At 41.1% G+C, this 14,247-nt stretch overlaps 1 protein-coding gene across 1 annotated transcript in view; it reads left to right on the top strand.

The window, feature by feature from the left end:
• NOX3 (NADPH oxidase 3) overlaps positions 1-14,247 on the top strand; it is a 543,543-nt gene that overhangs the window by 467,547 nt on the left and 61,749 nt on the right. Inside the window, exon 12 of the mRNA XM_069234670.1 lies at positions 11,852-11,976. Within this exon, the coding sequence (XP_069090771.1) occupies positions 11,852-11,976 (125 nt within the window). The remainder of the gene's footprint in view (positions 1-11,851; positions 11,977-14,247) is intronic.

Consider the following 14,247-nt stretch of genomic DNA (forward strand, 5'->3'; position numbering starts at 1 on the left):
GTCCCACTTACACCTCATGGGTTCAGGTAGATCCATAATCATGCCCTTCAGGGTATGGTTCAACCCTTCAACCAACCCTTTGGTTTGTAGGTGGTAATGGGTGGTTAACTTATAGGTCACTCCACGCTTCTTCACATGGCCTTCATGTAGTTAGACATAAAGCTGGTACCCCGGCCAGATAACACCTTGACTGGTGCAGTCACTGTCCTCAGAGGAATAGCCTCACGGTACCGGGTTGTATGGTCCACCAAGCCCAGAATGAATCTGTTGCCATGGCTGTCTTGGGCCCCACAATTCGATGCCAACCCACTTAAAATGGGTGCTAATGACTGGTAGAGGTTGCACTGGGCCCTTGCCCTTCCCCTCTGATGTGCCACTTGCCTACCAGGTCTGACAGAGCTACAATACGCAGGTGAGGCCTGCCTCATTTGAGGCCAATAAAACTTTGTGACAAGCGTGTCAAAGGTCTTGTCTTGCGCTAAATAACCTGCCAGTGGCACATCATGAGCCAATCCCAGTAGGAAGGATCTGTAGTACTGGGGGACCACCAACACATGGGTTGCACCAGACTCAAGATTCTTAGGCTCAGTATACAGGAGACCATTCTCCCGGTAAATCAGGTGCTTGCCAGAGGTGTCACCAACTGCCTGGGCCACAGCCTGCTGCCAAAAACACACAAGAGTAGGCACTCTTTCTGCACCTTGCAGAATTCTTCCCTGGTGGGACCCCCTTCCTACTGCCAGTTGGACAGTTCAGACAGGCTCCACGGTTCAGTTACATCTTCCCCTGTAGGTACCAGGTCCTCCCACTCAGGTTCGGCCTCTTTTTGGCAGGACCCTGAGCCATTAGCCCAGGCTCTAGGTCCTTCTGACTACCCTCTTGAGCTGCCATGGACCGTGTAGTCAGGCAAACCCACTCAGTTAACCGCATCATCTTCAAGTATGACCTAAGCTCCAACTCTTTCCAGATGGTGTGCTCCAGGTCAATCCCCAGCAGACAATCCACAGGCATGGATGGACTCACAGCTACCTTCAGCAGAACTGAGACTGCCCCCCCCACTCAAAGGAAACCATAGCCACTGGGTAGTGGCACTTACGGTTGTCAGCAGCAGCAATTTGGTGGAATGTGTTAGGGACTACCTGCTCTGAAGATACTAGATTACACCTGACAGTTGTGATGCCTCTCAGAGCCTCCTCCTTCTGCTCAATGATGGACACCCACTGACTGTACTTTCTAGTATTATCAGGCATGTTACTTCTCTGTGCCATCTCTCTATCACCCAGGGGACACTCGGGGTACCTGTACACTCTCCCTAGCACTATCTAGATACATCTCCTCCCCAAGCACTACACTAGCCAGTCCCATTGTCTGCCAACCAGTGAGGGCTGTGCCTGCTTGGGACACTTCACATCCCCCTTGAAGTTCCCTTCTTTTTGACAATTATAGTGCTTCCCAGGAGCCTTCCCTGCAGACTTGTCCTGAGGGAACGCCTTATTTTTTCGGAGGTGGGAAGGGAATCCTGTCCCGCAGAACTAGCTTGGGGGCCTTTAGATAATTCCTTACTTTTTTTGTACCCCCTCCTTCTTCTGGTGAGAACCCTGCCCACCCTTGGTGTGATCTCCCCAGGTACCTTTTTGGGGACCTTCATGCTTACCCAGTGGTCCGCCTCCTTAGCATGTTCTCTGGGATTAGTGAGCTTACTGTAAAAAGGTGTAGGTACAAATCTGAAAAGCAAAGACTGAAAGGTGCTCTGTTGCAAGCAAATTATTCAACCTCTGGTAATCAGTGTTACTTGGTAGGGGCGTTTCCAACGAGGCTGTAAACAAGGCTTTCTCACATGTTTCTTGACCAGGACCCAGTCTTCAGGACTCAGGTTGTGACATTGGTTCCGACTTGGATTTTCAGTCACAGCTTCAACCTGTTGAGAGACAAAATGCACCACATCAGCCAACCCTTTGCAATAATCCAGTATCATGCCATCTATAATATTCACAAGTGCCTTTGTTGGAACAACTGGCAATCTCATTGCTCGACCCATCAAGATCTCATGAGGAGATAGGCCAGCCCTCTTGTCTGGTGTAGTTTGCAGACTCATCTACACTAAGGATAAAACATCCATCCATTTTAATGAAGTAGAATCACAGACTTTGCAAATCTGGATTTGATAGTTTCATTTAATTGCTTCACGATCAGTGAAGCTTCTGGACAATAACTCCAGTGGAGCTTATGTTCAACTTGTAATGCTGCACATAGCATTTTAATAATCTCACTGTTAAAGTGAGTATCTTAATCTGACTCTAGAGAGACAGACATACCATACCTAGGTATTAACTCCCTCAATAGCAACTTTGCTTCAGTGAGACGGTCATTCCTTCTTGTTGGATAGGCTTCCACCCATGAGGAGAAAATGCAGACTATAACTAGGAAATATCTCAAGCCATTGCAAATGGACATCTCAATGAAGTCCATCTGCATCAGGTTGAAAGGTCCTCCTGATTCTCCTACATGACTCAATGTGACGTGTTCTTTTGCCCACATTAATTTTTTGACATGTTATACAAGGGTGACATACTTCTTCTGTTTTGAATTTGGGATTAAACCAAAACTGCCTGAAAGCCCAAACACTGCATCCCTATCTAGGTGTGTCTGGCATTGGAGGTGTCTGGTCATTGGAACAAGTAAACTTTCTGGTAATATTGGTCTCCTATCCATTGACACATAAACACTGTTCTCATCAATCCCACAACCTGCTCTGAGCCAACTCTTCATCAGGCACATTTTCTTGCATCCATCTCAACTCTTCCTAATTGTCAGCTGATCGTAAGATCATGGCTTTTAGTCAAGAATGCCCTATTGTAAGTGCAATACATAGTAGCACAATAATGTGTCGCTTCATCTGTGTAGCTTTTTTTTAACATAGCTATTGTCGCTCCTATTCACCGCACAATTTACAAAAGCAATTTCAGTGGGTTCTTGTAAAGCTTTTAGTAAATGTTTAACCTGTTGCCCATTTCTGATGGGCGTACCAGGAGAAGTCATAAACCCTCTCTGTGATGACAATTGCCCATAGTAATGGACAACACCGAAGCCATATGAACTGTCTGTGAATAATGTCACTCTCATTTTGGTTGTCAAGCTGTAGGGTGACGCTATTCACAGACAGTCCATATGGGGTAAAATTCTGCTGTTTCTTTTGGATCACATTTGAATTAAATGCCATCATCATGTGGTTGTAATTCAGTTCCATGTGTGATACAACTGATAGTGCAATTTAACCTGCACAATAAATCCCTTCCTAATAGATTAACAGGACTTGAATCACACACCAGAAACTAACGTTTTTCTTCAAAAGATCCTATTTTTTACAGGAACTTTTGAAATTGGGTTGCTAACTTGTGTACTGGTAACACCCAAAAGTTGTGTTACTTTTCCTGAGATGGGTAGGTCAGGCACTTCCGCTGTTCGTGCAGTGAAAATGGTAGCTTCAGTGTCAATAAGATAGGACAATTGATGGCCATTCACATGTCATCTAAGTACGGTCCACTTTGGTCTACCTCTAAGATTGCACCAACCATGCAATCTGCCTTCCCCTTTGAGCACCGTCATTGTGATGCACAGAAGTTGAGCATCTCGCTTTTATTGATCATTGGGAATTGTTGAATTGCATCACATTTCGATTTAATCTGGGTAATTGATTTTGATTACATCTCTCTCCATTCATACTAGGCTGAACCATAGGGGCTTGGGCATAGGTAAAATGTGGTTCTGATTTTGTACAGGGACTTGAACGTGTTGCATTGGGACATTAGACATTTGAACTTGATTCTTGCATCTGACTATTTAGATTTCTGTCTGGATTAAACCTATACTTGCGCTTCCATTACCCCACCCTGTTGCACACGTGACAGGGTGTCATCTTCTTCAGCATTGTAACATCAACACCTGTACTTGGGTCCACAAAAACACCCCTTTATCTTCCAGGGTACATCATCATTCTTCCCTGCATTCCTGCTTGACCTCCACTTGATGACAATTCTCTCATACCTTGGACTGCACCAGCATTCTCAACAACTGACTGATTCTCAAATCCTTGTTCAAACTTGTTCTGAAGTAGCATGAATTTCTCTTTAATTGTCCGCTGCTTCATCTATTGCTCATCACTACAATATTGTGCATAATTTAAAATCACATTCAAAGTCTTTGCCTGCCAACAAATCACATTCTGCTGTATAATCTGACAAATCTCAAGCCTCAAGCCAAGCATAAATTGCATACTGAAAAATGCCATGTCTGCTGGATCAAGACGCATTTGCCCTGTATGCTGTTGGAAAGCCTTCATCAATCTTTCATAAAATGTATGCACAGTTTCTTAAATATCCTGCTGTATGTGTTTCACTTTCACATAATCAAGGGCTTTAGGTGGAATTCTACCTTTCAAGAACATTAACACCTTGTTATACTTGGTCATTTGAGGTTCTGTCTCAGGCTAAGGAATAGCAATTTTACATTCTGCCCATAAGTCACTCAGAACCACAATGTTAAAGAAGGTATTTCAAATCAATACACAACACTTTAGACAATTCACAAATCTCTCAACCTGCATATACCACTGCATTGGACTTGCTCTCAATTTTGGAAAATTGTTCATAAATGATGTAAGGTCTCTCTTGCTCCAAGGGACGTGTACATATCCTCCACCTGGTGTTTCCCTTAAACGACATGCTGAAACTGTATCCTTCCCTGACTGTTCTTCCTGCTTTTTTTCTCTTCAGCCTTCTCAGCTTGTTTCTTTTTCTTGTCATGTTTTTGTGCCCATTTAGTTTAATATTTATCCATTTTACTCCATTTCCATACACTTTTATTAATCCTGTGAGATTAATTAATAATCCTGGAGAAGGCATGTTCTCATTAGGTTTATCATCTAGCTGCACTCTGAAGCTTCTCTGCAAAGGTACAGTTTTAGAAATGTCTACATCATATTTAGTTGCCAATTCAGTTACTTGATAATGTACCATGGCAGCCTTTATTGTGATTTTTTGACACAATAAACCAATCTTTTTTATATATTGTTATTTGTGTTCAAGATTCAAACATCCTGGTAAAAAAAATTGTGATTCAACTTTCAGTTGTGGCACATTTAAGGATCTTTCTTTCTCCTTCTGGAACTGGACTTGCCTCTATACTGGTACTGGTTCTCAGCCTTTCTGGATCCTCAAGCTTTGTACAGTTTCGGACAGCTTCTTCAAACCAAAGGGGAAGTAAACCTCAGTCTGCATCTCCTTCACATGGTGATGTGTGTGTTGTAAAGACAAAATATCTTATTTCCCCTAAAGCCCGAATCATCTGTGATGGACTCCACAAAACAATCTGTGAATTCTGTGAAGATAGGATAAACCTGGTTACCAGAGTATCCCAGTTGTTGGTTGGACCACTGTAGTCAGCGTAACCTGTGCAGGTATCGTCTGCTGAGTAACGAATCCAGTCACCTGTGAAGTTGTGTCCATGTTAACTGGAACATTTGCTGGTATTGTCTGCGTTTTTCTCATTTGTGCAGGAGCATTAGTAACTGCTCCTTGTATTACAGGCTGTGCAGTAACTCGCTGTGCTATCACTAGTTGTGGTAAAATCGGCTGGATCAATGCAGGTTGTACCTTTACAGGCATTACTGTTTTCATCTGACTTGTAATCTGTGAAATCTCAGGATCAACTGAAGCTGTGGCAGCGACTACCTTACTTACTGATGAATTTCCAACAGACATTATAGGTTCCACATATGGTGGTTGAAGTTTTCATAACATTTCTTCCAATATGTCTTCTCCAGAATATGAATCTGAGTCAACCTTTTATTCAACCTTTGTTTCACTCTCAGACTTGAATTTCTTCCTTTCTAGCCTTTTAAAATCTCTTGTTTCATCTGTTCCTTCTTTTGTGTGTAAGGGGTATAATCTAGTTCCTTCAGCTATACTCTTCCTTCATATCTTTGCTCTGTTATCCCAAACTGCATCCCATAGTTTCGTATTGCCCTTTTAGTTCTTCTTTCATATCTCTCTTTGTCATGTTTTAATGCCATTATTTTCTATTCACATAGTGCCTCAAATTGTGTAGGTCTAGGAGGTGGCTTCATATCATATAGGACATTTCTCAGTTTTCCAAGAATTCCCAAGTTAAATGATCCCAACCTAGGAAATCTCAATGTCACTTAATTTTTGGTGACCTTAAACCATTCAAGAAGCCAAATACGTGTGTAATCCTCTCTCAATCATCATATGCTGGCATAATTTCTGGAGGTATCTCCTCGCCTTCTCTAATGGAAACACTGCATCACTTCTCATTATTCTCCTGATAGCCTTTAAGAATGTCCTGTTTTCAGCTTTAAATTCTTCAGATCTAATGTCAAAATCACATCATCTAAGTGTTTAGAATCTGTTCCATGTACGTCAGAGCTCTGACCCCACTCTTGTCAAATCACAATACAGTTTAGAAACACAATCAACCAACAGCTGTGTATCACTTGCTGAACTTTAACCAATCGCAGCACGACTTCACACCAACCGACCAATACCAGCGCAGCATACTATAACGTCACAACTCAATACTCACAGTAGTTTAGCCTTGTTAACAATTTTTAACGCTAACAGACAGATGAAAATTCTACTATTAAACAATACAATAATGATTTTATTTTTAGTCTGCTTCTTCTAAAGAAAATTAAAGGTACACTTCCAACAACCAGAACTGAGTTTAAAACTGTTCCAATTCTCAATCATAAAAGAAATCACTATTCACATCTGTGAGTTCTTGACCTGTGGCAAATCACCTTATTAATGCTGAGTCACCTTTGCACATTAGGTTCTCCGATATCAATTTAATATTAGTACAATCACCACAAAGTTTTATTATGCCCCTATCTGTTGTGCAAAATCAACGATGTCTAATGACTTAAACTTTCCCTAGCAGACAATTTCTCCTAACTATACCTATCTATGCTGGGATCATAGACTACTTTTTAGTCTGATAATCTCTTTATCTCTTTCACAAAAGAAATCTACAACATTACACAGCAATTTAAATTCAAATTGGCATAAAAAGATATTTCAATCACCACATGTATATATTGATGCATCACCCTATTGATACTCACACCCATCGAATTTTTCACAAACCCTGCGACCGCCAACAGCAACCTCTTCAGAAACTGCACCTCTTCAGTCAGGCTTGGGCACTGGGCACTCAATTATTTTTATTTCTAACTCCTCACCTTTTTAAATATTCCAACTTATTTTCTCCTAACACTCGTAACCTTCCCTCTGCTACCAACTTTTTTGGGGCAGAGCAATCATACCAAATATATTTTTATGCTGCCCTTCTTCTGAGCTCAATCCAGACTTTAGGACCTTTGGGGTTGTATTTTATGTAAAATCAGATGCAATACAAACTTTATTAGTCACAAGCTAATTCTGTATGAGACAATAATGAGAGTTTAAGAAAGTTTTAAAATGTTTATTCAATCATAAAGTAATAATAAGATTTATTAACCAATGCAATTACAGAACATTGCATGAAATGTGTCCTGAGTCTGTCCGTACTCTATTTGTCTTAGTCTATTTGTAACAATATCCCTGAACTCATGAATAATACAGTAGCAGATATAATAATTAGTCTAGTCAGACTGAAAAAGTCTGAGAAAATGTTATTGCAAATTTCAGAAAGTAATTCTGCATCCTGTCTATAACTTGTTTCTCACACCTATCAGCTCAGTAAGCTTCAGCTATTGCATTATTCTCTAACAGTCTATTCAGCTCTCTATGGGCCAGATGTATCAGGAATCCATTTTGCGATTCTCTAATAGCGATTTTTAAGAAATCGCTATTTCAGAGTCGCAAAATGGTATATATCATATTGGCAATTCGGTAATAGCGATTTCTTAAAAATCACAAATGCTATTACTGAATCGCAAATAGCGATTCTGACCCCATTCGCACCTATGGGCCTGTAGGCCCATATTTGCAATTTGTTTGCATTTCCCAAATTGCGAATGCCTAACGGAAATTCAGAATTTGGGAAATGCAAACCCCAGGGTGCTGGGGGCCTAAGGCCTCCTCTGCTGCACCTCCAAAAATTATTTTAGGACATGTAAGGTGCACACATGTCAAAGGGGCATGTGTGCGTCACGTGTCAATTTTAAAAATGCATTTTTAATGCATTTTTTTAATTTGCACATGGTTACCACCAAATTGCATTTGGTGGCAATTGCGATTCCTTAAAGCCCAATTCGCATTAAGGAAAAGCTTGATACATGTGCTTAAGAAATCGCAAATAGGCATTCCTTATTTGCGATTTCTTATTTAGAGAATCACATTTTGCGATTCTCTAAACGGGGTTGCAATTTTAAGGAATAGCTATTTTAGCGATTCCTTAAAATTGCATAACGAATGCCTTTCATACATACTGAAAGGCATTTTTGCATTTGCAAACTGCCATTCGCACCGCTTGCGAATGTAAAAACACTTGATACATCTGGCCCTATATGTCTCTGTGCATGTGTCCCCCTTCATCTAAATCTCTTGCTCATTTGCTCTGCTCTCTCTGCTCCATCCGCTCAGCTCCATGCCAATTCTAACCCTTGGACACCTTTTTATAATACATTTCATTCAATACAATGTTTAACAATTTGTCATAAATGTAACTCATTCTTCTTGGGTTCAAAACTTCTCAAGTGCAAATCAACCAGAATTCAGAAAGGAATCAGCTACTTTGCCCTGTCTTTGCATGCATAATTTGCTTCTGAAAAAATAAAATACATGCATGATTGTCTGTCGTCATCTCATCTCTCACAGCTTTCACACTATAAGCCCATTGATAAGAGATGCAATTTATTATATAAATTGCAATTCAGCACATTCCAAAGCAAGTCAGCAAGGCAAAAACTATAACATAATACTGCTTCCATTGTTAAAAAGGAAAAAAGGTTTACTAACAAGTCTAAGCCACGTAAAGGTTGGAAATGAAACATTATTAAACTCCAAAGAGTGTGTTAGCGTTAACAGTTTTAACAAGTCAGGCAGCATAGGTCGTGCACACTTTAAAGCAAATTCATAACTACGGAAAGTGGCTTCAGTTAGTACTAGCCTCATTACTCGCTTAGTAATTCCATATTAATTTATATTTTACTGAAAGCTTTCGCAAATACATGTCCACCTTTTTAAAAAACACTGCACCCTGCCCTTAGGGCAAGCCTGGGCCCACCATAGGGGTGGCCTATGTAATTAAAAGGAAGATTTAGAAATGGCAAATTAAAACTGCACCTTCAGGCTCTGCAGTGGCAGGCCTGAGATAGGTTTCAAAGGCTACTGTAGTGGGTGGCACAATCAGTGCTGCAGGTTCACTCGAACCATTTAATTTATAGGCTCTGGGCACACATAGTGCACTTTACCGGGGACCTACAAGTAATTTAAATATGGCAATTGTTGATAAGCCAATGTGACCATGGTTAGAGTACAGAGAACCTGCACTGGTTAGTAGTGGTAAAATGCACAGAATTCTTATAGCCAGCAAAGATGAGTCCGAAAAACAGGAGGCCAGAGGGCAAAAAGTTAGAGGAACGTTAGAGGAAACCATGCCAATCTTGCCAGGTCTAACTCAGCACATCAGAAATTACTGCTAAATAATCACAGAATAATTTGTTCTGTTCTTCCAGACTTCCAGCGCTTCTCCTGCAGATGGATAAATTCTTTGTTGTGAAGCCACTGCTAAACCGCTGCTGAAGGTTGTGCACACCTTATGTGTTCACCTATGAAGAAAATATGCAATATCTACATACACAGTTCCAGTGATAGGAGCTGTGTGTTCCATAAGTTCCCTCTTTCTTGCACATTGGTGTTAGTATAACTGGGGGAAGTAGTGCACTCAAAACAGGCTTGAGACTGCATCCACAGATTGCTTGTATACACAACTGCACACATGTTTTGAGCACTGCATGAGTGTTAGTGCACACGCATCTCCTTCAGCAGCACTCGTGCAATCCTGCAGACTTCGGTCACCCCTTCACTTTAACAGCTCTCGCGTTGAGCAAGGGGCACTGTAACGTCCAACGTAAAACTCATTTGCATGTGCTCATGTGCTCCTAATTGCACAACTGTACATGATAGATTCCGTTGTGTGGCAGTATCATCATGGTTACTAGTAGGTACCGTGTCCAAGACCCACACCTGTGGTCAGAGCTTCATCAATTAATAAACGTAGCGGTACACGGGTATCTCAAGCAATCAGCGTATTTTATTTTGTTTAGTCCTAATAAACAAGCAGGAAATTGTATGATGGAGAAGCTCTAGTGTGCCAAGAGATGCCAACACCAACGAAGAAATGAAAGCATATATTTGTAGATTTTTTCGATTAAATTGTACATTACCACTGCACAATATTAGTTTGATGCGCGGGCAGTACTTCTCTAGGCATTCGTGTCCAGAAGCCATCGCTCATCAGGCATCTTTGACTCATATTTCAAGTTCAAAAGTTCCATTGTTTGCCAAGGGAGTAAAACTTTATAAATTAAGGCCCAGATTTACTAAGGACTTGGATCGCCTTTACATCATGCAAGGGGACACAAGGTGACACAATGTCTTATGCAATGCAGAGCCACCTTGCATGGCTCTGTGTGGCATAGTAAATCAGGAGTAATGCAAGGCATTCTGCAGCACATATAGAAAGAGAAAAAAGCCTGAGAGGATTGTTTTGTGTAAACAAATGCCCTCTCCTGCACAATTCAGGCAATCTTGCACCATGGCGTAAGTATGTCTGTGTTGGTGCTAGGCTGCGCTCAGTGGGCCAGTGCAGGAAAAGAGCAGAAATGCCTCATATTTTACACATTCCTACTCTTTCTCTGTCATGCAACGCAGCCTAGCAAGGTGTCTCATTGTGCTGCATGACTTTTTCACAAAAATAGTACAAATTATCTTGACACCACTGTCTCTCACGCGCAGCATAATAATAAAATTGGTCTTCTGAGGTGGAGCATTGCTGGATGGATGTGTGATGCTATGACCACTGTTTAGCAGCCCTTGCCAGGGCCCATGTGCTTCTAGTAGGTGTAGAGGTGACTATCCCTGATTTATCCTTTGGTACCCCTAGCACTGCCGTTGTTACCCATGGCCTAATGGGACATAAAGGATGCTGGAGGAAGAGAAGGTAAACACGATTACAAGAGACCTGAAAGCGTAGCTATATGTAGTTGCCACTTCTTGGTATTCCCCTAATCTTAGTGCCGCAAATAACCTGGCACAGTGTGTCTAGCACAATATTGTCTCTTTTGACTCTGTCTACAGGTGAAAAGAGTGGAATATGCAAAGTGATTGGACTCCCTTGCAGAAAATTCAATGGTCTTGTGCTCAGTGGGGACCTTCTGAAGGCTTGGTGGCCCTTCAACAGGGGCTTGCATTCCTCCCCTAGTGAAGACTTGATATACGGTGCAACAAAAGATGGTCTGGAAATTCTAATTGGGTTTCAAAGGATAAATAAGTGTTGCACCGCTGGCATTTTTTCAACAGATGTCCACGCAAGGGCTCCGTGTCCTCATCTCGAAAATGAGTTAATCCAGCACACACGCAGGTCTTTTACAAAAAGTTATTTATGAGGACAAGGAACTATGAAGGTGGTGGTTTCACTGCCATTCTGAGAACTTACAACCTGGTCGACAGAGCACACTGCCTATGGCATAATTTAGATCTAATTACATATGAGTACTGATCTGAAGACGCTATTGGGATGTATTTGCTATAACTGCCTTAGTCAGATTGCAGTTCAGACATTTGTCTATTTTGTGGTTAAACTGAAGCTATTTAATGTTTTACATCAGGCTGCCCACATAGCTCTGCACTACGACGACAAGACGGATGTCATTACTGGCTTGAGACAGAAAACCTTCTATGGCCGACCAAACTGGCACAGCGAGTTCCGACAAATAGCAGACAATCACCCGAGGTAAGACAAGTGATCGTTTTCTCTCGGTGTGCAGAGAGGCTCTGACACAAACGATGATAAAACACAAGCGAGTGTGATTTCCGAGGTTTGTTATTTAAAAATGTTAGACGTCCAGCAGAGTTCATAAAGAAGACGAAACCTCAGAAACATAATGCCAGGACAATCTAATATTGAGATGCAAAAATCTAATGGGTGGAAACCTCAATATCTTAGTATTTCTCCAGACATAATTTAAATCGCACAATTCAATTACTCCCTGCAAATGGAACAGAGGAACATTAGTTTTCCTCAGGGTGGTTATTAAAAACGAGATAAACTGCATTTATTGTTATCACCGCATCAAGGAAATATTTGTTCCGCGGTCCCCTTGGCGGATTAGGATCCTTCTTCATTGGCACAGTGTTTGGTTGACAAAAGACAAGTCAGGTATGCGCCGTAGATTGGTCGCCACTGAAGGAATACTCCTTTGTTTGTAGTGATACCTTTAAAGCAAGAATTTACGAATGTTTGCGTTTCTTCTTAACACCAAACAAACCCTCACACTTCATTATGGGTTAGCATTGCAGTGCAAGATTGGGCACGTCTGTGATTTTTGAAAATAGGTAGATAAAAATAAATCAAAACAAATATTTTGTCCCGAGAGGAGTGCTAAGAGGATATGTTTAAATACTGATAAATGTGACTACCCATAACACAAAGAGGCCCACATAAAGGATGTAATTTCTGGATAGATGCTTGGAGTGGTAGGTACAGTATGAGGCATGGAAGAGTTCAGTGCTCACCCCCTTGCGGTTCCCTTAGAATCAGACTGATTCCGGTTCATAAAATTTAAACTTCCAACTGTCATAGATTCTCCATACTGGCAGATTTTACGTAATATTAAGTCCCATTATAGGAATGGATGTCTGAAGAACGCCCTTTTAAATCCCCTGTTAACCCAGACTTATCAATATGGACATTGATTCCTCAAAATGCAAGGGCTAGTAAACACAATAAGTGACACCACGTGACCTTTATTCATAATCAAACAGCTGGAAGTGACATCACATGACCTTTGATTCTCATGTAATGACAGTAAGTGACATCACACAGTCTTTAAAACACATGGGGCACAGGATCACATGGAAAGTTCACCAGTAGTTCACTCTAGCGCCAATAAATGCTTATGCCAAGGTGCTTCTATTGTTTCTCAAGTAGAAGTTATTATAACTTGGCAAATACGGGGATCAAGTAAGCACAACATCTATTAAGGTATTAACATGGTCTTCATAATTGGTTGGGTGTCTAAAACCTCTAGTAAAGGCATTGCCCTTTTTGTTAATTTAACAAACTAATTACGTATTTGGCTTGGTCGGTGTGAATGCTTTTCTGTACAGGTGAGTTGGGATTTGGACCCTTGGGATTCTGACCATTTGCTTGGTGTCTTCCGGTCATTGTTATTTTTTCAGTTCCTGATACATTACAATCAAGACCCTGAGCCGACAATGACATCACAGTATAAGCTTAGTGCATTGAATCATAGAATAGGTGGATATTAGAAATGTATGTTTTCAGCGGTATAAACAGAATAAGCACAGGTGGTAAAAACGTTCTGCATTGTTCAAATCCAGATGCTGAGTGTGCATTATCTACGTTCTCTAAAGATTTGTTCTAGGATTTAAAAAAAGACAAAGCATGGTAAAATATGTGTAATGCTGCGTTGTTGCAGCTCTTGTGTCCTTGTCCAGGTAGTGTGTACATCATTTGCAGTGCATCTGGTCTTATTCTAGTTCCTAGTTCATCTTCCCAAATCGCTTCTTCCACTTTAATTATGAAAAATAAATTAAAACAAGTGGGGAGGGGAGATAACTGAGTATATTGAAACCTTGTAACTCTAAATATGCTTGTCTCTTAGTAATTAACATGGTTATCTATTTTTATTACATTGCCTAATGATTAATCTTAAACACAAAAGAAAGAAACATAGTAATGGTCCTTCCTACTACACAGTCCAAAATCACCAAAAATTTAAAAATGGTGCTCACTCCCGGGGGTTATACTGTCCAAACCCCACATAATACAACAACAATAGGAGAGAAGCTCTCAATGGTTGTGTTCACCATGGAAGGCCCATTGGGGGGCAAGGTGGCGCCTGTGTGAGGAGACCGTTCACAGCTTGTTCTTCTTCATCTCTACACTTAGATGTAGGCGTAGACTTGTATACAGCACGAGTGCTTTTGTTATGTGTGGACATTGGAACCAACCTCCTCCTCGGCATTCGGCCACATACCT

This window comes from Pleurodeles waltl, chromosome 5 (genome assembly GCF_031143425.1).
Source record: "Pleurodeles waltl isolate 20211129_DDA chromosome 5, aPleWal1.hap1.20221129, whole genome shotgun sequence".
NCBI classification, from domain to species: Eukaryota; Metazoa; Chordata; class Amphibia; order Caudata; family Salamandridae; genus Pleurodeles; species Pleurodeles waltl.